General features: G+C 38.4%; 2 protein-coding genes across 4 annotated transcripts in view; one reads left to right on the top strand and one right to left on the bottom strand.

Annotated features, from left to right (window-relative positions):
- Positions 1 to 3,215, bottom strand: part of arhgap10 (Rho GTPase activating protein 10) — a 90,107-nt gene extending 86,892 nt beyond the window's left edge. For all 3 annotated transcript variants that reach the window (XM_041785369.1, XM_041785370.1, XM_041785371.1), the window contains exon 1: positions 2,652 to 3,215. In XM_041785369.1, the coding sequence (XP_041641303.1) occupies positions 2,652 to 2,805 (154 nt within the window). In that variant the 5' untranslated portion in view covers positions 2,806 to 3,215. The remainder of the gene's footprint in view (positions 1 to 2,651) is intronic.
- Positions 3,216 to 5,178: 1,963 nt separating this feature from the next.
- Positions 5,179 to 27,508, top strand: prmt9 (protein arginine methyltransferase 9). The gene is made up of 13 exons (XM_041784997.1): positions 5,179 to 5,491; positions 8,685 to 8,884; positions 9,056 to 9,204; positions 9,297 to 9,533; positions 9,736 to 9,903; positions 10,033 to 10,135; positions 11,272 to 11,381; positions 11,473 to 11,665; positions 14,301 to 14,484; positions 18,598 to 19,279; positions 19,389 to 19,542; positions 25,981 to 26,103; positions 26,851 to 27,508. The coding sequence occupies exons 2-13, from the start codon at positions 8,687 to 8,689 to the stop codon at positions 27,091 to 27,093; spliced, it is 2,544 nt and encodes an 847-aa protein (XP_041640931.1). The 5' UTR covers positions 5,179 to 5,491; positions 8,685 to 8,686; the 3' UTR covers positions 27,094 to 27,508.
- Positions 27,509 to 27,538: the final 30 nt, after the last annotated feature.

The following is a 27,538-nucleotide window of genomic DNA, read 5'->3' as shown; positions in this document are numbered from 1 at the left end:
ATACAAGTCTAATATAATCCAACCAGAAAACATAGAAATTTAAGATTATGGGAGTATTTCCAAAACACACAAGAACACAACAGTCCATGCTTTAATGACTGTGTTGAAATATGTCTGTAAGCAGCAGTGAGCACCTTCGGGCGAGCCCAGCCCACAAGACTAGAGTTCAAAGAGATAGCAATCTAATAAGTTTAACCCAGCTGAGGCGTGTGTGACAGGACAAACAACAGGAGTTTAGGGAGCGCATATCACAGACTCAGGACTCAGGACGACACCTGTCCTTATAAAGATACAATTAGAAAAGCAGATTAGACAAACAACAACAGTCTACTATATTACTTGACAGGAATCTCACGCATGTACCTGTTTTCAACATTTAGGGCTAGGCATCAGAAATTTTTTAAGATATATTTGTGTCTTCAAACAACACACAGGATCAAACAATATGGGTCATAAGGACATATTGATGCTGATTTAAAAACAAGATCTACCAGCCCTAAGGCTCAGCTAAACAGTTTTTACAGCAAGAACCACAAACAATAACATGATTATCTACTACAAGATATGTTCTCACAAATGTTTACTCTAAACGGGGAATCATTATGTCATTTATTTTACTTAAGGATCATTTATAAGTAAGAATCTAAGATTTGATGCCATGGAAAAAGAACAGTCACCCCAGTGTGGTTTAATTTCTGGATTTTAATCTTTAAAAGTTGCATGCAAATTTCTGCACACTGTCTAAATTGCACATATATAAAAGCGCAAAAAAGTCACAAGATTTGTGTATGTTAGATTATTTCTTTGTTGTAACAATGCTTCTCGGCAATAAATCTTAGACTTGCGCTCAAACAGCCAAAGGCAGAATCTGGACTCCTCACTGAACAAAACAGGGGCCAATCAGGCATCTGCTTGTCAGCACCATGGAGAACCAGAAGCCCAAAGCAAGAGTCAATAGCAAACAGCAGAATAAGCTGTTTGGCATTGGTAGAGAAGATTTGGTACAGTTTTCATGGGCGCAACCCACATACTCAGCTCTGCTGCTCATCCCACAAATGCATGATCCTTATAAATGTGGCACCATTTAAAAGGGAAATAAACAGGCTTTCCAACAGTATTAGATTTACTAGCAAGAAGCATTGTTAAAACAAAGAAATACCAAACATGGATTTACTTACTTTTTGTGCTAAGTTTATATTAAGTGGGTGGAACTGGCAAGGAGCAAAGGAAACCCTATTTAGACATTGCCACTCACTAGGGATGCACGATATATTTGATCCCTGATGATATCCAATATGCCAATATTTCAAATTAATTTTAGCTGATATCCATACCAATATTTAAATGAAGTTCAGAGCTAAAATTTCAGTCCTTAAAATACACAACTTAAAGTATTAGAATGAACAAAATACCAAATTAAGCTGTCAAAACAAACTTTAAAGCAGTGTTACTCAACCGTGCTCAACTGAAGAGCCAAACTGTTGAACAAATACCTTTGCAAGATCCACAATTCAAACCTGGGGACGTGAATCCAATAATTACTAAAAAATATACATATATATATTAATCAGAACATGCAGAGAGCTTGGTTTCAGCTTTTATTTTCATCATTGTCTTTATCTAAAGTCAATTAAGACAATTATTTGGGTCAAAAAGGTAGTTTAAGCCATCAGTTTTATCCCCATTGTCAACTCTGTCAGGTGATGTTGCTCTCAACTTTATAAAAATTACATTATCCTCTGTTTATTTAATTCTGCTTATTTGTTAAAAAGCAGCTAATCTATGTGCAACAAAAACTCATTTATTTAAAAATATTAATATATTATGGTTAGTATTGAAGATTAAATCAGAACATCCTAAAAAAAACTGCCTATAATCACTGAATACCAGTATTATAAAGCTGAAAATTGACATTCATGTTTAGCTAATACAATGAAAATCAAATACATTTTACTTTGTCAAAGAGTTGACAAAAATCAAGATATGATGGGCAAACAGCCTCATATTTTGGCTGATGCTGGTCTGTTTATACGGCCAATATTTTCACCTGATACAATTTTTTTTCATCAAAGTATTAGTTAAAAACATCAGCAGAAATTTCCGCACCTACAAATACTGATAATTAACATTTTAAGCTAATATGTGCTGATATCGATATCATACCAATATTATTGGCGTAGCTATCGCCAACCATTTAAATAATTATTATTTATCGTCTGGTATTCAACAGTATAGAAAATTTGCCATCAGTATACAAAAATGTTGCCAGTGTTTATGGACAATATAGGCCATGTGAAGGCTATAATTTTGTTATTTAAAAATGGCTTTTTTTTGCCATAGTATCAAACAGAAAGCAATATCACTTAATCTTACTAGATTCATATCAAAGCTTATAAATATGGTATTATGGCAACCTTTTGTCATTACTTATCAATAAGACAAAGAAAGAAATATCAATACATATTATGCATTGCAATTCAACTCGCCAGATAATTTCAGTCTATACTGCCCACCCCTAGAAAACTTTACAGAGTGGTAAAGACATACAACCTAAGGAAATGTTTGACAACTCAGAGACCTCTCCCCATAGCAAGTGCAAGTAAAGTGTGACTTAAAAGGCATTCGTCAAACATTTTTGAATGATAACTTACGCTTTGTTGCATTAATGAGGTTCTTCCCATCTTTGTACAGTTCTTTGATAAATCTGTTGGTCTTGTCCAGCTCTGCTTCGTGTGCTTTTATTTTCTCCCTGAAGCTGGGGCTGTCCAGATAGCATTCACTGAATTCCAGCGGGTGTAGTCCCATGTCTGTGACAGATTGATAGCTTCGTCTTCTGAAACTAAAAAACTGGTTAAAAGCTGCTCACTTTGTAACTTTAAAAACTATTATAAACAAGCGCTTTTTTCGCATGCACTTTCAAGTTTAACGGAGGAGCATAGCTACGTCAGGTAGCAGCAGCGGCTAACGGTGGTTAGCATGGTAACTTCTGACACTCAGGCGCATGGGTGTTCCCACAGTTGTCATGTAACGTCACGCAAAGCTAACAGGTATAACGGTTAAAAGGTGAAAACGATACGCTATCGGGTGAAGTGTTCATAGGAAGCCGGTTCGCAGGTCTTGTCAGTAAGTCATGACTGCCGTGCTAGATTTTTCCTTCCTCCAACAGCCGTACTCCACCTAGCAAAGTGACAGATTGAGAAACTCTGCTGACATCTGTGTGCGTGTAGCAAACTTCTGCCAGAGAGTGACTTGTTTCAGTGTGATGGTTTAGTCCAATCAACTTCCGCCTTCGCTTTGACGCTCAGAAAACACCGATTTTCATTGAACACAGATGTACACTTTTAAGAAAACGACATTTTACTCTGAAAAACAATGTTCAAGAGGTAGAAGAAACCAAAGAACAGCTCAAGAAGAATTAAAATCTTGGATAATGATAAAAATTGGAAAGGTTGGGTACCACTGTCCCAAGACTTTACCTTATTTTAAGATAAAACGTGTCAAATAAGTTGAGATCTCATGAAAAAATATAGAAATGTACTTGTAACAATGGGGAAAATAGAGTAAAATAAAAATGTATGGAAGTCTCTCAGTATATGGCTTCTATAAAACTGAACTGGTGTTGTTGATGTATTAAATATTATGCTATATTTCTCAGAGCATCTTTTCATAAGTGTATTTTTTTATCACTTTAATTCAAAGAGAACTGCCCACATATATTATTTTTTCCTATTTTGATCAATGTAATAGTCAGCTACTCTGCATTTGTGTCACTATGCCATAATTACATTCTTACAGTTTATTTTGTTAACTTTACAGAGTTCTCAGCTTATTTGCCTCATTTTCCTAGGATAGAAACAAAAGTTTCCAGTGCGAGTGACTTAATTTAAGTAGGTTTTGTTTATTATCTAGATAAATTAACTAGTCATAACTGGAAAATCAGCATTATTTTCTTCAGATGATGGGGTGAATAAACTGAGATCTCAGGAAAATAATTAAAATATATGTGATATAATGAATGGATGAATGTCTTCTTATGGCTACCAATGATTTCTCAAGTGCAGATAAGTCAGAAAATGAAGTGTCATCATCAAACAACAAAAAATAAGAAGAGTCGTATAGGAGTTTCCTCTAAAATACAATTAAGTGCTTTTTATAAAGAGGCAGGAAATTAAATTATTTTTGTGACTGACGCAGTATTCATTATATTTTAGTGAGTAAATGTACAAATCTTATCCTCACAAAAATAGGAAGGCTGTACTAATTTCCTCTGAAATATACTTGCATAAAAAAATCTAAAATGGCTTTATCAAATGTGGTATGTTACTCCAACACATAAACAGTGAAACAGCATCAGAGTCAAGGAATGTACACAAAGTTTGTCTTTTGCCTGAGCTGCCATTAAAGTCTAAACAAACAAAATGAGATTAATTAGGGGCTGGGAATGTCATTGGAAACAAAAGGCAGACATGCAGTGCATGCTTATTGAAGTATAAACAGTAAAGCATCCTTGAGGTAAAAATATGTAATTACATGAGAGGCCTACCACAGGTAGAAAGTCAACTGTGGCTGTATACAGACTCATTACATAACTATGAAGACTGCATGAGCAGGCCAACAGCAGCCTTTTTAACTTTTTAAATAAAAGTTAGCCTTTCAGAAATAACTGACAGCAGATTCCCAGTGTGAGCGCCTGGTACTAAAAACTGACTACTTAGGGCTTTTTTCCGTAACATGCACAACTGGTAATAGGTTCAAAACAATAAGATCAGACAAAAGAGAACTTACTGAAAAAAAAGTCATTTTGTCAGTCAGAAATGCGCATACATAAATTTGACTACTTAGACCCAATCACAGAAAGTGTTTCACTTTTCTCTTAGCTACGTTCACAGTTTGTACTTTCCATGTGAGAGAACTATCTTGATCTTCTGAGCTCTTCTATTTTGCTTGAAGGTTAATTGGTTCCGTTGGAAACAAATTTGAGGCGGTAACGACTACTGTCACGTGTTTGATAATAATTACGATTTTATTCATGCGGGTTTCATTAACACAATTTTTGAAAATGAACGCAAGCTACGATGGGTTTTAAATAGAAAGTGTTTTTACTGTAGCGGTATCCGTGGAACCTAGTCTTGTTTTAATGTTTCCTTCCGGGTTGTTTTAGCGCGCGGACATGTTTGATTAACGTCAGATGCTGTGCGATTCTTAGCAGAGTTGTTATGCGGTTTTATCCAGCATTTAGCCGATGTAATCGTTACATATTAACTGTTAAACATGGAGATATACAGCTGACATACTGAATGGCAGACAGCCTTTGATAATGTTAGCTAACGTTAGTTTGCTGCCTCGGGGATGGTTGCTTACAACGACGCTAACGACTTTATTTTAGACATGTTAACATTAATGTCAACGTTTTTACAGGATTAGCATCACCACGTTGACTAAACAGCAGATCTTCTCCGTCCTGTACCACTGACTGAACCATAAACAGACAGTAAGTCAGCTCAAATAGTCACTAATGTCTTTTGAATACTTAGCAATTTGATCCCAGCACGGATGTCGATACTTGTGTTTTTTATGGATACACTTGACTACCAATGCTAGTTTATCATTATTTTAGTTTATTTATTAAAATGTTGATACACATATCTTTGTTGTTATTTTTTTATTAGTTATCAGTGTAGAAGTTTTCTTCTTTTTTTAGAGCATGGCATGTTAAGGAGCCCAAATTAAATTTCTGATATTATGGAATAACTTGATTGAAGCTGACTGAGTTCTCCTGAGTAAGAGTTTCAGTAAGGCCATTTTTTACCGTAATAGTAGCAGGGCTTCCCCAAGGTGCCAGCTGTAATTACAACCGGATAGGTTTTGCTTTTGTTAACCTAAATAAAAAAAAAAAAACTATGAAGAAGTTGCAACTTACGTTTCCTGTACATTTTGATTCATTTGAACAGAATGTCATCTTAAAGCAAGGTAATTTTAGATTTAATATGTTTCTTTGCAATATAAAAAAAGAAGTGAAGCTTATATATTTTACATTTATGCCATACACAGTGAAATATTTCAAGAATTTTTTGTTGGCCAATCAAGCACAGAAATACCGTGGTCAGAAAACCAGCTTCTGGTAGTTGTAGCTTCACTGTGGGCAGGTGCCAAGTCCTGTTGGAAAAGGAAATGAGTATTTTCATCAAGCTTCTCATGATGCATGAAGTGCTCTCAAATCTCGTGGTAGACGGCTGACGGCGTTGACTCTTGACTTGATAAAACACAGTGGACCAACAGCAGCAGGTGACATGGCACCCCAAACCATCACTGATTGTGGAAACTTCACACTGGATTCCAAGCATCTTGGATTGTGCGCCTCTCTGAGCTTCCTCCAGATTCTGGGAACTTGATTTCCAAATGATATTTAGAAATTCATCTGAACACAAGACTTTAGACCACTGAGCAATGGTTACGTTCTTTTTCTCCTTAGCCCAGGTGAGAAGCTGATGACGTTGTCTTTGGCTGAGGATTGGCTCGAGACTAAAAACCCAACACTTGTAGCCCATTTCCTGGACCCGTCTGTGTGGTGGCCCGTAATCCACTGACTCCATTCTCAGGCCACTCCTTGTGAAGCTACCCCTAAATTTTTGAATTTTTTTTTACAATTCTCTGAAGGCTGAGCTCATCACTGTTGCGTGGGCTCCTTTTCTTACCACACTTTTCCCTTCTGCTCAACTTTCCGTGAATATGTTTCAATACAACACACTGAGAACAGCCGACCTTTCAGCAGTGACCTTCTGTCGCTTACCCTTCTTGTGAAGGGTGTCAATAACTGTCTTCTAGACAATAGTCAAGTCAGTAATCTTCCCCATCATTGCAATTGTGTGTGCAGAACCAGAGTGAGGAAATGCAGGCTCAGGAAACCTGAACTTGAACTTTTCTGCAATATTCTAATTGTTTGAAAAAAATTTATTTTTTATTTTTATGAGCTGTAGGCTGTAATAATCAATATTAAAGAAAAAAAGAAATGTTTTACTTTGTATGAGATTGATCTAGAACATATAAAACTTTAACTTTTTGAAGTAAATTATGGAAAAAATGAACATAAACATGAAAGTCTATTTTTTTTAGCTGCACGTATATGTATTTTGTGTTTGGCTGTTATGTACATTTTTGATATATTAAATTCTTAATTCCGGGTGTTTAAAGCTGTGAACACAATTCTCTTGTAAGACTGTTCTTTACATTTAACCACTTATTTTATAATGACCATGAAAAATAATAGATCAAATCTTGCATCAGTTTGAGCCACATGCATGAAATATCTGAACTTATTGTGGATTTTTGTGAGTAACACTTTGTTTTCCTTTTACATAATTTCATTCCCATCACACATTGTTGTCTAGATTGCAGGGAGTCAAGTGTTGAATGCTCAAAATTTACTGGGGGAGGAACCCTGGCTGTCCTCTTATTATTTGCATCTCACTCAACAAAAGAGGTCAAGTTTTTGGACCCCTTTTGTGAACTAATTTTTCCCACAGGTTGACTAAACTTTATGGCTGTCTAAAATCCCATTTCAGCATACAATTTCTCATAATAGTTATTTTTTAATACTTTTTGATACCATATATTTTCAAACCCTGTTATTTTAATGATTGCTACTAAAAAGTGTCAAAGTTTTTAAAGACACTACTTCTTTTCTGCAAGGAAGGTGCTTAGCCAGAGTGATGAAGGTATTGGGAATTGAAAGCAAACCCCTGCTTAGCCAGAGCATTTGTACAATTTATGCAGTGTGTAGGAGAATGAATGCAATTTTTGATAACTGAAAATAAGAAATTGCCCTATTTTAGGTGCCTATAACTTTAACGTTTTAAGTTGCTGCAGTATCAAAATGGGTATTATTGCAATTTTGCTGTAATGAGTATTAAATGGAAGTTCAAATTAAGACGTTAAAAGCTAAAACTCAAGATCTAACACAAACATCTCAAAATGTAACCTTGCAAAGCAGATGGATATGCCTGTTTCCGTGTTTCTCACTGGTGAATCCATCTTGCAAATCTCCCATTTGAACTGTTTAGGCCCAGTTAGACAGTGACAGGACCAGTCAGCATCGAAGGGCAGTGCTTTCATGCACGGTGGAGTCGTGACGTAAGCAAACAGCAACAAGAGGCAGGTGCAGATATGGCAGAAGACATTAGTGTGGATGCTGCTAAAGCGACAGTTTTATCAAAACTTGATGAAATTTCTTTGTTAAATGAAGAACAAATAACAGCATTGAGTTTTCTTTGCAAAAACGACAAGTCATGTACTGACATGTCTACAGTCGCCATGGTTCACGTTGTGCAGTTCTCTATGGATTTATTCCTCTGTAGTGGCTAGGTCATGTGTTTTGTTGCTCTGATTGGCCCGTAAAGATGTGACAGACAGACCGTTTATCCAATCACCCTCTGAGGATTTTTTCAAATCCTTTCTCAAATGCTGTGTATGAGAGGTTTTCCAGATGGATGTGTGAAACAATTCTATCTGGCATGTCAGGTTACTCAAAATGTGCATAGTACTGCAGATATTTACTGAGCAAGATCTGCAAAGACCTAGTTTGTCCACAAGGGGTGTCATGGTAAAAAGAAAGTCAGAGCCTTAAAATGAAAAAGTCTTTATTATCAAACATTATTTCCTAAAAGTCTCCTCTCTTTTTTCTTAAGGGATGCCTAATGCCAATGCACGACCGAAGCATGGCAGGAGGACCCGACGGCGGCACAGGGAAGACCCTGCCAGAAACGAGCTGGTCTCCAGTTCCCTGGAAAGTGCTCAGCAGTGCCTGTTAAACCAAGATTATGGGACTGCATTTGTGCACTACCTTCTTGTCCTCAACCTTGCACCTGTGTTTAAGGACTTTGCCAAGGTAATGGCTGTTTACAGTACTCCTAAAAACTATCTTCTTACATTCACTGTCAAACATTGTGCTGAAATAACTACCAGCTAAAGGTATAAACACAAAACACTTGTTTTTACTGCTGCAGAATCAAGAAATGTTTGATTTTTGGGCTTGATTAAATTCATACGTCATTTGTAGGAGTCATTCAGGTTCACTCTTTTCAAGTGGACGGAAGAGCTGGACTCTGTGGGCCGCATCCAGGACCTCTTTGACTGTTATGAACAAGCGCTGGAGCTGTATCCTGCTGATGAGGTGATCTTAAACAGCATGGGTGAACACCTCTTCAGGTAAACATCTAACACTTCTTATCAAAACAGAGCAAAATAAAGTGCTGCATATGTGTTTTTTAATATTTTGTAATGCTTCTTCTCTCATCCAGAATGGGTTTCAGAGATGAAGCAGCAGGTCATTTCCACAAAGCCTTGAAGCTGAGGCCAGACTACCCAGAAGCCAGGGAGAATTTCTACCGTGTGGCCAACTGGCTGGTGGAGCGCTGGCATTTTTTAATGCTCAACGACCACGGGAGGAACCAGAAGTACCAGCAAGCCATCCAGAAAGCTGTTCAGAGTGGTTGCAACACTGTACTTGACATAGGTACTGGCACTGGGATCCTTGGGTGAGATATTTTACGTGAGATTATAGAAATGTTTGATTCACTGAGTTCTGGAATTTATCTTATTTTTTTAGATGGAGCTCAATCTTATCAACCTAACTCAAAGTCCATTGGTACAATACCTAACTTTGTTTTTTGACTGCAACTAGAATATGATCTAATTTGTGTCTGTTCTTGTTTTGATTTCCTCTCTTTCTATGTTAAGTATGTGCGCTAAGAAGGCAGGAGCAGATGAGGTGTACGCCTGTGAACTGTCAAAGACCATGTATGAGCTGGCCTGTGAGGTGGTGACTGCTAATGGAATGGAGGGAAGTATCAAGATCCTCCATATGAAATCTCTGGAGATGGAAGTGCCAAAAGACATCCCACAAAGGTAGAATTTCTCCCAAATCCCATTCCTATTTATCATACAAGCTCAACATTAATATTTCTATTTGTGCTTTTATTAGAATTCAACTACAAAAACCTAATTCATCTCTACTCAATGTCTTGTTTGTCTCAGGGTGTCCCTGGTGGTGACAGAGACGGTGGATGCAGGACTATTTGGGGAGGGCATCATCGAGAGTCTCATTCATGCCTGGCACCACCTCCTGCTGCCTCCACAGGTAACTATGATTATTAAACACAACAAGAAATGAAGTAGAGCTGTGTTATTCAGTTGTCATGTTGCAGTATTAATATGTCTTTGAGTTATTGGCACCCAAAGTCCATTGCTTTTTGGCCCAGTCTCATAAAGATGGAAACACCTTTAAAGTCTCTGTAAAAAGTTCAGAAACATGGAGTAGTAAACAATGATGACAGAACTGTGTCATCATTCAGGTTGAGGGTTTGGGGCACAAAGGCAGTGCAATATGTGGGGAATAAAAGCATAAAACCTTTATTTATTGAGTATTTTTCAGGACGCAACTTACAACTTTTTTCACAAAGGCAGAATAATAAGACATAAAATATTTTAATGTTTAAGAGATGAAGCAAGAAATAACAATAAAAAGAAATTAAAACAAAAATGATTACACCAATAGAACTTCTCTAAACATAAACTTTTACCAAAAGCTTCTATGATGCAAAAATTAGTACGTCACATAAAATGAGTGCAAGGGAAAACATGACACGTGTAAGATGATGAGTATGGCCTTCAGCAGGACTATCTGTCCAGATGTTTGCATTCTGTTTCATATACATTGTAAAGTTTTAATACAGAAGTATGGTAATACAATTAAACAGGGGGGGCATGTTTTAGAGAAACATAAAAGGTTTGCCCTGAAGCAAGTGGGTTATGGCATCCAAATGGATCAGTTTTATCAAAAAATATTGTTTTTTAAAAGAAAATTATACCAACAAAAGCCCTGCATGTGACTCTTTTCTTAATCCTGCTGGATTTCTGGCCATTACCACCTGCTCCTGCAGGTGTTCTTCTTCCTTCTGTGTTGTGATGTTTTCTTTTACATGTATGTTGAAACACCTTGTAAACCTTTGTTTTAAAAGGTTCCAAAACTCTTATTATCACTATTTTAGGTAACTCCTTGGAACACCTCAGAATATTAAAATGTTTAGATTTTCCCTGAATATTACCTTGTAAACAACAATGAAAGGGACATACAATTTTCAAACTTTAATAGGATGCCTGATACCCAGATTTTCTGTACATTTCACACATATTATCACATACTTTTATTGGCTTAGTCTAATCAATGATGAACTTAAATGTCCTTGTAAAAATCCTGTGCTTCTTGTTCCAAAGAAAGGTGAGAATGAGTTCAAGGAGCAGTCAGCAACAGGACGGGTCATCCCTGCTGGAGCCACAGTGTTTGGCATGGCTGTTGAGTGCCTTGAGATCCGCAGACATCACCGGTAAGCAGACAGAAGAAGCAACTTTTTTAAGTGGTCAGCACAGGATGCCTGGACCTAAAATGAGTTAACTATTTGTGCTCATTCTTTACAGGCTCTGTGTGTCAGAGGTTGGCGGTCTGTCCATGTCTGCAGCCGGGGAGCTCCGCAGCCCAGTGAGCTGTAGCTCTGAGCCCGACGAGTCCATGGAGCCGTACACCACAGAGAGACTCAGCAGACTGCCAGGAGGATATAAAGCTCTCACAGAGCCGTTCACTGCCCTCAACATAGATTTCAACAATGTTCAGGTGAGGACAAACAGGGAAGGGAACTTTTCTGTGTTCTTTGAGTCTGATATGCAGCCATCGGAGATTTCCTAAAATGAATTGTGCATTAATGCCTTAGTGAAGCCTCTTGTTACTTGTAAAATAATTAATTCACCGGACCATATGTCTCTTGAAAACCGCTGAAATTAACAAATAGGCCTCACAGGCAAAATATTGCACATCATTTGCCACTTATTATTTAGTTGACCTGCAGTAGTTGTTGCTTGATTTATTAGCTTAGTGTTTAGGTACACACCGGCAGATTGAGGATACATTGTTAATCTGCCGAAGTTTACCTGCAGGATATTTTGTTGATATTAATCACTAGGAATATTAATCCACCCATGTACAGTTGGGACTTTCAGACAAACAAAACCTTATTTCAGAGCTGTCATTATTTGTCTTGAGTCAGAGAGGCAATGGCATTGTTATCTGTCATAAGCTTTACACCAATTTTAAATGAATGAAAAATGAATTATGATTAAGCTTTAAATGACTCTGATTAAAACATGTGATAGAATGCAGGACTGAAGAAAATGGAAAGTTTTCTTTGTGTTTTTTTCAATCATAATTGGAGAGTTTGTTTGCAAGTTAGTGCAGTCAAGAGGTGGATATATTAGTAGCTTTATTTCAGGGTTTTCCACAAAGACTTTGAGGTATTCTGCATATGGTAATAACATTTTTTGTGTTTAAAATTTTTCAAATTAGCTCTAGATTAATTTCATTTTGAAACATGAGACAGCTGGACTTGCTGTAAGGTGCAATTGTTGCTTTTTTGCATGCTTTGAAGAGTTGTCAAGGTTCAAACTTCAACAAGATACTTTACTGCTGCAAAAATACAAGCTAAAGGCACCCAGTTGTGTAATTTATTTTTTTTCCTAAGTACCCAAAATAGCAGACAAGCTCCTACGCACAGTCTAATACACCCATTGCAACTACCACTCATCCCTACAACTACGTTTTGCACATCTAGTGGTAGGGCGTCCCAGTTGTTTGAATCAAGGGGTATGGTGAAGTGCTAGGGCAACCTTACCCTTCAAAATAAAATTTTCCAGAGGCAGACTCCAAACTGAGTCCTATGGGAATTCTGCCAAAACCTTGTGAAAAAAATAGCAAAATTTGAAAATACATCAACAGTCTATTATCACTGAAATATTGTTTCAGTGCATTATGATCCTATTGTTTTCAAACAAGCATTTTATGAAATTTCTTATTGTAGAAATGTCTGATATTGTCATCACATCTGTTTATGCAAGACTGTTGATGACTACTGATGACATTGGGAACTTGAAGGGTCATCCTTTTTCTTGGAGAAGGATTTCACCACTACTTCTTAGGTGTTTTACACAGACATTGTTCTGGTTCTGGCTCTGGTTCTGTTGTTGAGACTGAGAACGTTGGTGCTTTCTGGTGAACCAGGCTGTGTTCACACCAGTGTGAGCGGAACCAAAGTGGGAGGACATGATGGACATGCATCACCACACCCAGCTCCACTTTTGGTCAAGTTTTTATTGCCATCCTGGATTTCCTTTTTCAGTTTCTTGAGTTAATTAATTAATTGCTAGCATTCCGGTGAACCCACACAGCAAAAACTGTAGAGTTTAATTTTTTGTTAAATGTTCAGAGTTGATTTTAACCCCCAAAGTGTAATTTTAACTACATTCAGAATTACATGGCCTTCTGTGTTGGACTTATTCGATAGAGTTGATCCATTTAGTGTTAATTCACTGCTGTAGAGTCAACTGATCTGAGCCCTGCCCACTGCAATTTCGAATTAGGGGGATTGAGTTTTCCCATCATGTTTAAGATGTGTTTGGATGTGTTTGGATGTGTTAGGATGTTGCGTGTTGTTCAGAGATGATTGTTTGGATTCCTTTGCTTTGATTCTGGTGGATTACACTGTAGCAGCAGAAAAACAGAAAGGAATTCTGTACACTTCCTAACCATTTCTCAAAGCCAAGGAAGGATCCTGGAATGGCTGTTCCAATGTCAAGGATCCTCAACATTTTTCCAAGGACTAAATCCTTCAAACAGAGAATTTTCAAGGATGCATTTGTGTATCCTGCGCTTGTGGGAATTACCCATTATCCAACATACATCATTTTTCCATCTCTTTGCTTGGACTTTGAGAAACAGCTCCTGTGTCAGTACCATCAGGTCTGGTAGTTGTGTGACATCAGACCAGTCAGATTGTGTTGTGCGCAGGACATTAGGTGAGACAGTACAGAGAATTAAAACAAAGCCAGAGAGGAAGACACACCCTGTAGCACTCGTTTGAATTGATTGATTTTGGCCGATTATCAGTGAAATTAAATGTTGTTCTGATAATCGGCTAAATGCCCAAAACAGTATCAGCAGTTAAGTTGCCAGTTCTTCCCTGAATTAGTACTGCGCTCCCCAGCATCCATCTGCTTAAATCTTAGCATTTTCAGAATGTTTGCAAATTCTCGAGGGACAGTCACACTCACAACTCCTTCAAACAAAGTGCTTTTTAAACCTGTATTGTACTTTATTTATCCACCTACTCTTACATCTAAAACTGATTAAAATTTTCCAGGTATCCTCTCTCCTTTCAGTAACTGCACTCTCCATTCTGTTTTGTGTTGGTGGCCCGTAGGAACTGGAGGGACTGAGCTCCAGGCCGGTTCAGCAGATTCGCCTGCCTGTCACACAGGAGGGGGAGCTGGATGCTCTGGCTGTTTGGTTTCAGCTCCACCTGGACGGGGAGAGCAGTCTGTCTACAGGACCGCAGGAGGACACCTGCTGGGAGCAAGCCATCTACCCGGTCCATAGCACCAAGGGTAAGATTCAGTATACATACAGACACAGAGACAAAAGGGTAAGAGTGCTCAACAATGATTGTAACTAAATTCTTTGAAAAAACAAAAACAAAAACAAAAAACAGATTGCCATAAATGTTGCTGTTATTTCCTAAATGTCATTGCATGCTTTGCTTGTCAGCTCTTCCCCTTTAATTCTGCACTTCCATGCTCCATCAGATGAGGGCAGTAAAAGTTTTAAATGTAGTATTTAAGATTTTAACTGGTGTTTGTACCAGCAAAGCAGGAAATATTTCAGGATAAAATACCCTCTCAAATTTTGTTTCAGCATACAGTTCAGTCAGGATCATAGTTCATGACTTTATTGTTGATCTTTTTTCTTCCTGATTACTTAATTATCATCATAAACCCCAAGATATGCAAATGAGAAGAACAGGCAAAAATATCCTCTGTTAAGTTACAGTATTGGATAATCTAAGATCTTAAATACTTAAGCTAAACCAATTACTCTTGAATTTTTATTTTTTTCCTTTCCTTTATCTCTACATAATTAAGTTAGTATACTTTTAGTGTTTAGCCCACATATTTAACATATTTCTGACTTCTATCCTGCATTTATTTGTGTATATGTTCTGTAAAAGAAAAAGAGAAGGGCCCAAATCCCCCTAAGGATATAGAAAAGTGTCTCTGGGTCTGAAGTGTAACTGATCTTTTATCATATCAAGGCTTTGATAATTTTTTATTAATTAATCAACAGAGTACCAAACGTCCCTGAGAGCACTGTCTAGACTTCCCTTTTCTTTTATAAGATCCTTCAGTCAACTAAATAGGCAGTGACATAAGGTGATATGTTCCAGTTGGCGTTGCAGTTCATCATCCGTCACACGGAGCTCAGCAGCATCTCGCCGCTCTGCTAATTGGTGACGGCAGCGTCGAGGGAGCCGCCACCTTTCCCGGTGATCACCAACATCCGTTTCCCCGGTCGCCGTGACATTGTGCGCCGTGATCACCTGTGACACTCTTTAGTGTTCATGAAATTCTTATAGGCCATAAATATGCATCTTTCCCAAATGCCTCTGACGAGTCGCGCACTGACATGAAGACATGAACAGATGTTATTCCTGCAGGAATTCTCTCTAAGCAACCCCCCCACCCCCACCAATGCACCCGTCCCCTGAATCTCATTTTTTGGCGGGCCCCCTCTCCCACTCTCTATGTCTCCTGTTTTTTGTACTCTGCCTCTTCACCTTTCTAGCATTTTTTTGTTTACAGTCTGTCCTGTTCTGTCAATTATTCATTTTTAAGCTATTTCTGCTATTTTGTGCTTGCACATTCAGCTTAGTATGTAGAAAAAAAACACATTATTTGATAGCTAATAACCATGTTAAAGGAGATCAGTCCTGTAATGAGCTGCTAAAGGGTTTAATCCACATGTGACCTGGCTGGCACACTTGGCTGTAGTTTGCATAAACCTTTACAAACAATTGGATTTCAGCTTAAGGTTCCTTTATTTGTATCTCAGTGCAGTGACTGAATAAAAGGCAGATGACTTTGAGCTGGCCTAGACAAAGGCCTTCTTGTTTTTTATACCCTGAAGGGGGCAAGACGATGTCAATAACAAGACAATGAAAACAAAACGTATAGAAGACTGTAAAAGAACCACTTCTTTCAATCTTACAAATGGCATATTTTATTTCTTGTACCTGGAGTTAGTTTTTTTAAAACAAGTTGTTGATAAAATTTCTGTCCCGCAGAACGTGTAGGTAAAGCTTTTAGTTAAATTTATTTTGGTAAATATCCTATACTAGATATCATTTGATATGTTTTCAATCCTGGATGGTATATTTTAATCTTACCCTGTGATACATAGAGATGAATCTCTGCATTAATGATGATAAGAATAAAAATAAATTTTATTAATAGGTGTGTTCCACAGAACTCAAGGTCACCTTACAAGGCAGGGTTAAAACAGCAAATAGAAATGAAAAGATATAAATGGATCACAAATAAGCCTTGAATAAAACATTAAGTAGGTTTGTCAGAAGAACAACAATTAGACTGAATATGCAAATTTTTAAAGATAGAACTGAGAGAGGGGTTGAAAGTGAAGAGAGACTCAGTGTTACTCATCATCTGTGGGAGGGAGTTCCAGAGGCAGGAGGCAGAGTGGCAGAAACCTCTAGATTTCATGCTGGTTAAGCAGGTTTGTGTTTCCCACGCACTAGCAATACATGGGTGGACCACCCAGGTATATTCACATCCATCCAAGTATATTTGCTGACTTTTATGGTTATTGTATGTACTCAACATCAAGGTGCGATGTCTCATGTTGTAAATGAAGCTTCATATGCCATCGTTACAAGACGGTTTCTCACTGCCAATATCATTACATACTTAGATAATGGTTGCTACCTCAGCTACAGTAAGTCTCCACACATGCTGCTCACCTGATATTTTAACAGAGTGAAAGATTTCAAAAAGCAAGTGATGTTATTGGAGCATACTGGTGATGAATACTGTCAAAAAGCAGAAACAAAACATACAAAAAGAGGCAGGATTCAGTGTCATTCAGCGGGAAATGCTGCAGATGGATGGTAAAGTGAGGCTGATTGAAGAAGAAGAAGACCTCAGAGTACAGGAGCATGCATTGCTGAACAGATTATAATTTTGAGGAGTGAGGCCATGGATGGTCTTTTAAGTTAAGGTTAGAAGCATAATCTTAAAAGTAATGCTGAAGTTGGCGCGCCAGTAGTCGAGTGGTTAAGGCGCATGCCATATACGCAGGCGACCCGGGTTCGAATCTGGCCCGTGGCACTATTTCCTGCGTGTCTCTCCCCGCTCTCTCCCCTGTATGCAACTCTATCCACTGTCCTATCAAATAAAGGCAAAAAGGCCAAAAATAAATCTTAAAAAAAAAAAAAAGTAATGCTGAAGTTGACTGGGAGCCATTGAAGCTGCTGAAGAATAGGAGTGGTGTAGTTAATGAGCGGGGTTCTGGAGATGATGCAAGCAGCAGAACTGAAGAAGTTCAAGTTTTTGGAGGTATTTGGGAGGAAGACCAAAAAGAGTAGTCAGTGTGCAACATATTCAGGGTGGAAACAAGAATAGCAGCACTGTTTGGTGTGCGGGAAGGACATACTTACAGTTTTTTATTGTTGTGTAGATGGATGAATTGAGATTGGAAAGATAGTGTGCTAGATGACACCTGGCTCTTAACCTGGGATGAGGGGGTAACAGAGGAACCATAGGTTGTGAGGGATTTTTTTCATCTATTCATGTATTTTTAAAATTTTTTGTTTTTTATTTATTCATGTATTTATTCAGTTAAATTTTGTCAAAAAGAATAACGTGAGTTTTTATCACGGTTGAGTTTGAGAACCAGGATTTGTCAGAGAGGGAGGTGGGCTGGAGGGTGGAGTTAGGTTTGGTGGACAGGTAGAGCTTGTTGTCATCTGCATAGCTATAAAAGTACATGATTAATTCGCAGAAAATAAGGTCAAGGGAAAGTTGAAAGATGTTGAACAGAAGTAGCGCAAGGACGAAAACCTGGGGAACACTAGTAGTGACTAACAAAGGCTGTGATTTGAAGTGTTTGAGTTTGATTAACTGAATATCACTGCTTGAACCCTTTCCCAACAATACCCAAGCTCAGACATTCAGAGAAACCTGAATCTAGCCCAAATAAATCTGTCTAAAATAGGCAAATTTATGATAAAATATTAGTCTAATATGATTAAATGCTGTTTGACATCTTAGAAAGAAATACAATACTTTATCTCTGATGGTAAATAGAAAAACATATCAATACAATAAAATAACAGTAAGCAATACCCATTATAGCTGCTATTTACTCAAATACAGTCTCACTGTTAATATTGTTGGTTCTTAATTGCCTTTTTTTGGCATTTTTTTAAAATGAGGGCTAGAATGAAGACTCTAAAATTGTAGCTGTATTGAATTCCAGGGATGTCATGCTCTCAAGGAAAAAAAATGGCTGAATGTAGTTTTCCACCTCCAGATATCCCATACATTTTTTCAAATTTTGGCTTTTTTTGAGTTCCTTTTATTTCTTTTGTATTTATCATATTGCTAAGGTCTTTTAAGCATTGTTTTCTGTCTTCTTTTTCTCTTTAGGTTTTCTCCTGAAACCTCATGATGAGCTGATAGTTGAAGTCTCCTGCAGGGATGCCTACCTCAGGCTATGCAGCGTGGCCGTACTGAGAGATGGGCACGAAATCCGTCTAAACAAGCGCATGGATTCCCTGTGCCCTGAAAACCCTGTCCCAACCCAGAACCCAGAGGCAGAGCTGTGCAGTGCACTTGCCTGCCTTCAGACTGACCAGAACCAAACCAAAGACTTCTCCATGCTGGAATGTGCAGAGATGGCGCTCCTGAACAATCAGGATTATCATCAGAGTTTTTGCACAGCGCTTGGGAAACTCCTCTCCAAGCTGAAGGTTCGATACCAAGCCAGAGAGGGAGTATCAGATGTTCAGTCGGACTCTAGCGATCTCCTGTACGTCCTCGATGTGTCTGAGGGTTTCTCTCTGCTCTCCCTTATCGCCGCCAGTCATGGCCGAGTAAAAGCGTACAGCTCTATGGAAAAGAACAAGCAACAGGAAGTCCTAAAGAGGCTGGCTCGCTCTAGTAGCATCCCAGAACAGAATTTAGAGTTCTGGCTCAACCACATGGAGGATGAACAGGGGATGTTGAAGAGGCCGTCCAGGGAGAAACTATGGAGCGCCATCATCCTGGACTGTGTGGAGACGTGCGGCCTCATCAGACAGAAGCTGATGGAAAAAGCTTCACTAGCCAGGCAAGGGCACATTTTTGATCATTTCTGGTTATTTAGCCAAATCTTTGGATCATCATTTAAGTGCTGCTCTTTGATAGATTGTTAAGTATGTTCCTGTAATCTGTTGAAGATGTCTGCTGGAGGAAGGAGGTCATATTTTTCCAGAGAAGATCGTGGTTCATGGTATGCTGGTGGAGTCAGACACGTTGCTGCTGGAAAGTGCAGTCCAGGGTCAGGAACCAACACTGGGATTCAACATTGCTCCCTTCATCAACCAGTTCACTGTAAGTATAGCTATTAATGCTACCATTTATTCATCTCGACTTTCTATGGCAAGCACTCTGAATGTCAAGACCTATGAAACTAACAAACTTTGATATTTACACCCCTGCTATAAAAACCAGAAAATAACAACAAAAATAAGTTCTTAAAAGGATCGATAGACTTCATATCCTTGATGTTTTGAATGTTCACTGATGTTTTAAGAACTGGCAAATCTCATGCTTAGCAGAGGAAAATCTTCTGTACGGCATAGCATGTAGGCTGCTATTTTTCAGCTATCTTTAATAAGAATTTCTATTTGTTGTACTCTGCACAGATGAACAGCGGTGATTGGTACATTAGATCAAATCTGCTTAAAAGGTTTACAACATAATTTTACCCGTGAACTTTGCTTAATTTTTGATAAATCATGCCTAACAAACCAGCCAGTCATATGTTCAGGCTTATGAGTTGCTAGGCAACAAAGTCAGGTGATATCAGAAAATCTCATTGTTGGCATGTATAATAGGGATGTTGTTTTTAAGTGTGTTTGACCATGTTTGACAACAGCTTCTAGTGTGAGATGTAAAATATTTTTAATGTCACAATCACCAGGTTTTCCATCAGATAGAAGTGAAATTTATTGCCTACTCAGTTTTAAATGTTGGCTTGAGTACATATCTGCAATTTTTTATTAGAAAATTGAAGGGCTGGCCAGAAGTTCTTAGGATGTAACACTGTATGTCCCAATGATATAAAGAGTAAGGCAATGTCATTTATATCATTCTAGATTATGTTGATGCTGATTTTTCTTTTTAATGAAAGGCCTGACCACAAGATTTGGGCTCAGTCCTGATAAACCCCTTGCCCCTACCACATAGCCCCAGCCCCATGGACTATTATGCTCTATAAACCATAGAATAGAGCCATCATAAGGAGATTTAGGTCATTTTTCTTAAAAAACACAAGCTAGGCCTATTTCACTGTCAATGTCACACAATCATGTTCCTTCACAGAAGAAGCAAAATTAATAGTGTAACCATTATCAGGTGTGCTCGTGGTTAAAATGATGGTGATGAAAAAGTCTTAGGACACAGCTGTTTGATTCTTTTGAATGTACAAGGCTGATTCTGCTGATTAAGTGATTGGTAACATCAGGGTTTTGTCACTGAGGCCACATCATCAATTGGAATAAATTCAAAGCCTCTACAAGTAGTCTGGAAGCACACGTTGCTCTTTGAACATGGCTAAGGTGCAGAGGGAGCTAACGAGTGAGCAACGGGTTCGAATAATGGCCCTTTTTGTTGCTGGCTGGAGTTACCGCTGCATAGCCAAGGACTTGAGATGCAGTCCAAGCACTGTAAAGTACACTTTGGACCACCATGATGCCACCAATTCCCACCAGAACCGAAAGGGAAGAGGTAGAGAAAGAAAACTTTCAGACAGACAAGTGAAGCATCTCAAAATTCTCAGTCTTAAGGACCGAAGAAAGACCTCAAGAGAACTGCATGTCGAGATCAACACTACAATGACTAATGGTGCAACAGTGTCTTCAAGAAGTGTGTACCAGAAACTGACAGAAGAAGGACTTGTTGGCAGAATAGCAGCAAAGAAACCATCACTGAAAGAGAAAAATAGAGTGAAATGCCTGAAATCTGGGATTTGTCTTACTGGGCCTGGATTTATTTTCCAAGAGGACAATGACACTAAACAATCATCTAACTATTGCCAGAACTACCTGCAGCAGAAGGTTTTTGCTGGAACATTTTTTTTGCTGGCCCCCTCAAAGTCCAGACCTCAACCCCATTAAGCAAATTTTGGGAGTTGTAAAATAAACTGGACAGATCTATTGTACATTCAAAGAAAAGCCTTTGGCTTGAGTTACAAGACATGGGATAACATTAGTGTTGAAGTTCTCAGAAGATATATTGACGGAGAGACTTGCTGCTGTAATTGCTGCAAAAGGTGGACGTACCAAATATGAAAATTAAAAGTGGATAAAAACAATAGGACTCACTTCATCTGATATTTGTTGTGCTCAGAGCAACCATCTGCATGTTTCTTGAACATTATGAAATGAAATCATGTTTTGGAGGCAAAAAAACTGTCAATATTTTCAGATCTGTCAGGTGTTCTAATAATTTTGGCCACCACTGTATAGTCTCTGTGCATAAGTTTTAGGCACGTGGGTCAAGGTCAGGCTCAACAGAATCTCTAACCCTAACCATACTACCCACCTGAACTGTACCCTGGGCCATATTTACCCACCATATCCACCCCTTAAGCCCAAAACACTGGTGCCAGACCGTTGCGTTGCATTATTTGATGCGCCTCATTTGCCATTCGTAGCACACACTGACAGCAGTGCATCAACAGTCAAACTCCCCACCAACCACTGCATGGCCAGTTGCTTAATACCAGAGCCAAAATCCCACTCAGGGATTGCCTCTAAGCCTCACCGGATAACAGAAAAAAAAAATAAGAGCAGTAGTATTTCACCAGCAGCTGAGGCCTTCTGTTAATTCTACACCTCAAACAAAAGATGGCGGTACATTTATTTTGCTGTGCTCCCAAACAGAACTGCCACTATGGCAGCCTAGATGGACAAAACGGCTCTTCACACGGGGAAACACTCCACCGGCCATGGCCAGCAGTGGTTGAGAATAAAACAGTGTCCCAAAGTGCCATGGTGTGTCCACAGGCATCTGGGACAGGATTTACTCTGCCCTAAAGGTGTGGACTTTGTTATTTTTTCAGCAGATTATTTTCCCATGCCCTTGGTAATATGCAAGGGCATCCATAGCACAACCACAGCTGTGTTATCCTCCTTCCTGCCCGATGGTGCCTTTAGACTACTCACCACATCTACGCCTTACTCCAGCCTCAGTCTGTGGTCCAAACATGCCTAAAAGTTCTGTACCGTACTGTAGATTGTGTGTTACCATTCAGCTAAAAATATGGAGATATGACTTTTTGGTCCTCATTGCCCAGCCCTAGCTTATTGTCAGCCTCTCTTATTTGTCAAAAAAACAATAAGTCTGCTTTCTTTGTTGGCTAAAGTCTAGTAGGGTTCACTAAATATTTATTGTATGTTTAAACACACTCAATGAAATATTAATAAACCATATTTAAGGATCTTTAGAGTTAAAACATGAATTAAATCTATTAGTTGAACGGGAGCCTCCTCTGTCTTGATAAAACTGGTGATGTTTGAATAACCTCTACTGGCTCATAAAACAATATGATTACAACAATTCCATTATAAGAATTCAAAGGAATTCCCAGTGAAAAGACTAAAACACTCATTGTCTAGCTTGACTTCTTCAGTCTTCTTGAATCTGGTTGAAAATCTTCCTTTTGTACGTCTCAGGCCACTCGTATATCTCGTATTCTGTCTCATGTTCCTGATGCAACCGTCAATATCGGCACATTTCACATGCAGTACTCAGTGTTTGTAAGCTTGCATCATTCACATTCAAAGTTCACACATTAGTTGCAATAAGTTGCCTGTGGGTTTTGTTAAGTATGATTGACATGTAGTGCAATACTATAGAAGTACAAAAAAAATCTCCAGAACAGATTTTTCTTGTCTGATTGAATCAGAGCAACTCTTCATGCAATTGTTTGGTTTCCTTCTCTTTACAGGTTGTCTTTAGTTGTTTCTCCTGGAATAATAAGGTCCAGGGCTGTATTTTCTTTTGTGCGCTCTTCTTTGAAGACTGCTTCCCCGCTGAATTACAGCAGCTGCAAAATCCCTTTGAATTCTTTTTCTTTATTTGGTGTGGAAATTAAATTTTTTTTCCACCAACAACATCATGTCTGTGCTCTAATTTCTGCAGGGCTCCAGGGTGGGACTTGGGTCGTTTGTTTTAACAGATGCTGTCTCAGTGGACGGCACTTTTCTAGCACAACTGTCACAGCACAGCACACAGGCTGGCCCAACACATTCCTACCTGAATCCATCAGTACACATTACATCAAGCACATCAAACAACGGGCTCTGAGGTCTACACAAAGTGTGACAGGGAGGAGGAAAGATTCTTTTGTTCTGCTCTGAAGGAGGCTGTGGCACTTTCTGGTGCTGCCACTTTGATTTCTCCTTTGGCTTTAAAGTCTGCAGATGTGGCCTGTTTGTAAAAGCTGTAAGACTTTGAGGAGGTAGATTAGTTTCTGAACATTAATCATGTGATTGAGTGATTAAGTGATTATCCGCTGACTTTACGAATTAAAGCCTAATGTGGAGGAATAATGGTTTTAGTGAAGAATACCAGCTAAGAGTCTGTTTTTCATGACTTTGTAGCCTGCAGAGATGTTTTTCTGCCTTTAGATCTTTTTACAAAACCTTTGAGGAAAGTCTGTTGACTTAGTAACAAGTTATTTTCAAGTTCTGCTCTCAAACAAAGCATTGTACCCCCATTATTTTGGGGGATTTTTACTTCCTAATTGAGGACAGTTGTTGCCAGCTGTCCTTGTCCCAAACATGCACACTGAAAGCATCTATTGCCGAGAGTCTTGGTTCCCAACCTGATCATGATAAAACACTTTTAAGTAGTTCAGACAATAGTCTTTGGTAAGTACATTTGTTTGGGACTATTTGTTTAGATTTCAATGTTTAAAACAATTAAAATAGATGTTAATGTATTACTTTTTTGCGTGTCAGTCGTGGGGCTCAAATTTTCTTAGATACAAGTAGGGAGGGATTCAAAGGAAAAGGGCTGGGAACCACTAGACTAGAGACCCCATTTTCAGCAAGATAACCTTCTTCCACTTGACATTGCTAACAAGTTAGCAAGCTTCAAACTGGTGAAAACATGGAAACCATTTCAGCTCCGTACATTTGGAACAACTCGACTCAGCACAAATGCACTGCATGCTATGCCTCTAGCTTATGGTGATATCTAGGAGGCGGACTATAATGTGACTTCTGCCATGCTCAGCATTGGTGCTCATCGACTTTGAGGTCAAAATCCAGCGTGGAAATTCTTGAGCGTACTTGAAACGCCTCGCCCAGTCTGGTCCAATTTATGCATGCAAGAGCAAATCAATCTCCAACTGCATTATCTCAGAGTGTTTGGCTAACTTTGAGAAATTAGATTTAGTATCATTCTAGTCATATCAGTGTGTACATACCTGTCTGTACACCAGGGGTCATCAACTACATTTGTACAAGGGCCAGCTTATGTCTATGCAGACACTGTGAGGGCCCGCGTGCTAAATGAACTAAATAAATGACATTTTTGTCTAAATAATTGGTTTTTTGTTTTTTGTTTTTTAAATGTACTGTATTTTTAGCCTTACTAGTGAACTCAGTGCCTATTCACACAGCTAAATCCCTATATTGCAGCAAGCTATAATGGGGAGATTAGGATATTTAATCCTTATATTCCTGGGGCTGCCATGTAGTTTGATGTGTATATGTTGCGACTTATGAGGACTTTTTTCATGCATCTTATTTGCTAATAATGGTTAATAATAGTTGGATTTTTGTAAAACTGATCAAACATTAATATTTAAAAAATGTTTCAATCTCACTTATTTTTGGAGTCACTTACATATCTTATGGAATCATAAAAGCAAAGAAAGAAAAGGTACCCTAAATACAGCAATATATTTTTTTTCAGCACTTTTTCTGAATGGGCTTCTGGGGGCCGGATGGGAAGATGTGGGGGTCCTGATGTGGCCCCCAGGCCTCCAGTGGATGATCAGTGCTGTACATGGTACATAGCAAAAATTAAGGTTTTTAAACATTTTTTAAAAAGTCTTGAATGCAAGACCATAAGGTCTTTCATTTGCAGCTGTTTTAATTTTGTAATATTTGTTATATATAATATTTGTTGAAAGGGGTTGTAGGATAGTTTTTCACCTTTTGTTTTACACTTCATTTAATTACAAGGGAGACTGATGTCAGTCTGCATGCTTGTTTATGTTCTAGCCTGTTGAGCTATCCTGTATCCTTATAGCACTGCTGTGTCTCTAGCTAGCAAATTAACTGTTGTCGATTGATGTGAGCATGCACTTGACAGGTAAATGCAAGTTTTCTGAGAAGTAGTTGGAGGAGAAGGTGTTGGGGCCAATACTGAGGCCAGTACTTGTAAGCATTTTACAGGATTTTGCAAACAAAAACAGCTTTGCAGTGAAGCTTTGGCTTAGCATAGAGTCCTAATTTTTGCACTGCTAGCATCTCAAAGAAAGCTTTATTTCTATTCTTTAATTTGAAATACTATCTGCATTTTCTTGACTATGTTGTCACATTTATTTCTTACAATCAGCACAAAACATGCATATAACCACGTCACCAATGTAACTGGGTCTTTAAGTATACCAAGGGGGGTCTTGTAGTTGATGTCAGAACTGCTGTATATACCCTGGTGTAGTATATTTTGATGATGTATTGGATTGTCCTGCTGTTGTTCTTCTACAAACAAATGAATAAAACTGTGTTGATCTTTTGCGTCATTTAGGTGCCGGTCCATGTGTTTTTGGACTTTTCCACACTGGAGTGCAGACATCTCAGTGAGTCTGTGGAGCTCTTTGTCCTTGATCTGATGGATGTTAATGCAAACTACACCAACAGAGAAGTAAAGGTAAGACTTGCATTTTTATTTTCCTGCAGGTTTGATTAATGTTTTTTGAAAAGCGCTGTCATTGGACAGTCCTGACCTGGCCTAACATGACCAGATAAAAAAGCCAACAAGTCAAAGAGCTTCTTTCTATTACATATTTCACCAGAAAACCTAAAATGTTGACCTATACCTTTAAAATAAAACTAAACACATTCATTGTTCACAAACTTCATACACAGTATATTGTGACTGTGATTAGTGATCAGCACAGTTTAAACAGGGTTTGTATGGGTATGTGAAGTCCTAGAAAATGCTTAGATTTTAATGTTTTCAGTGTTAGGAAAGTGCTTGGATAGTAGAGAGTGCTTAAAAATTGTAACTGCATGCTTTTAAGCTAATATCTGCTGATACCATATAGATAATATCGTGCATCCATACTGCACTCTGTCAAGATTACACAATTACATCTGCAATATTTTGACACCAAAATGTTTCCACGTATTTGCACAGTTCCGAATCTGCTGTCTCTCTTTGAATTGAAAATTGGACTCAAGATCAGAAGTTTTTTAGAGCTTTTACACTTTCCTGTACTCGTAAAATATCAATCCGTATTGTTCCGTTCCAGACAACCTGAGGCAAATAGAGTATTCATGTCATCTGTTTTGTTGTTTCTTGCTGAGGTTCTTTTGGCATCAAACATTGACTACTGGCACTGAGAAAAGCCCTGTTGTTTCTTAAGATTAGCTTAATTTCTGCTCTGTTTCCCAGGTCCAGGTTACGTCTGCAGGCAGAGTGACAGCAGTTCCCTTCTGGTACCACATCTACCTGGATGAAGAGATCAGCGTCAGCACCCTCAACCACAACTCTCACTGGAAGCAGGCAGCCGCTGTGCTGCAGCAGCCACTGGAGGTACAAGCTGGAGACTGGGTCTGCCTCGCTGTGAAGCTACACAAAAGCACTATCTCCATATCAGCCTGTGTAGAGAACTCCCCCAGACTGATGGAGCAATGATCAACGTTTTTGTGTCGGCTGATTTAAAGTTGATGTTTTATGCTGTCAGACAGAAGCCACAGAGAGAAAGGGAAATGCATTGATAGAAAGCTTTTCTATCAAAGGTTTGGTATCATTAACCATGTTCAGTGCCATTTTTTAAATAATTGTGATACCAGTCATTAAATATCTGACAACAAATAATGTAATTTGGTGTTAAAGAAGACATGGCTTACAATTTAAAAGTTGCAGTTGGTAGCTGATTAACCATGATCTAAGAATATCTGCAAAATATCAAATGGTTAAAATTTGTACTTCTATTTAACCACAAATGTTGTATTTGTAAGTATCAAAACTGTTACTTGATAAAAGGTACTGTAGTTTTTGTACAGAAATGTTTGTAAGTATAAGAAATAAACTGATTTCAACAATGAAAGTGTGATGTCTTTAAAAATGCAAGAAAAAA

This window comes from Cheilinus undulatus, linkage group 4, assembly GCF_018320785.1.
Source record: "Cheilinus undulatus linkage group 4, ASM1832078v1, whole genome shotgun sequence".
Taxonomy (NCBI): Eukaryota; Metazoa; Chordata; class Actinopteri; order Labriformes; family Labridae; genus Cheilinus; species Cheilinus undulatus.
This window is presented reverse-complemented; position numbering and strand designations above follow the sequence as displayed.

What these genes read in the sequence shown, in the direction of transcription:
- prmt9 (XM_041784997.1), top strand. Translation starts at nt 8,687, where the DNA reads ATGCCTAATGCCAATGCACGACCGAAGCATGGCAGGAGGACCCGACGG. An exon ending in TGTTTAAGGACTTTGCCAAG is followed by an intron (nt 8,885 to 9,055) that starts GTAATGGCTGTT and finishes CGTCATTTGTAG; the next exon opens with GAGTCATTCAGGTTCACTCT. An exon ending in TAGATTTCAACAATGTTCAG is followed by an intron (nt 11,666 to 14,300) that starts GTGAGGACAAAC and finishes GGTGGCCCGTAG; the next exon opens with GAACTGGAGGGACTGAGCTC.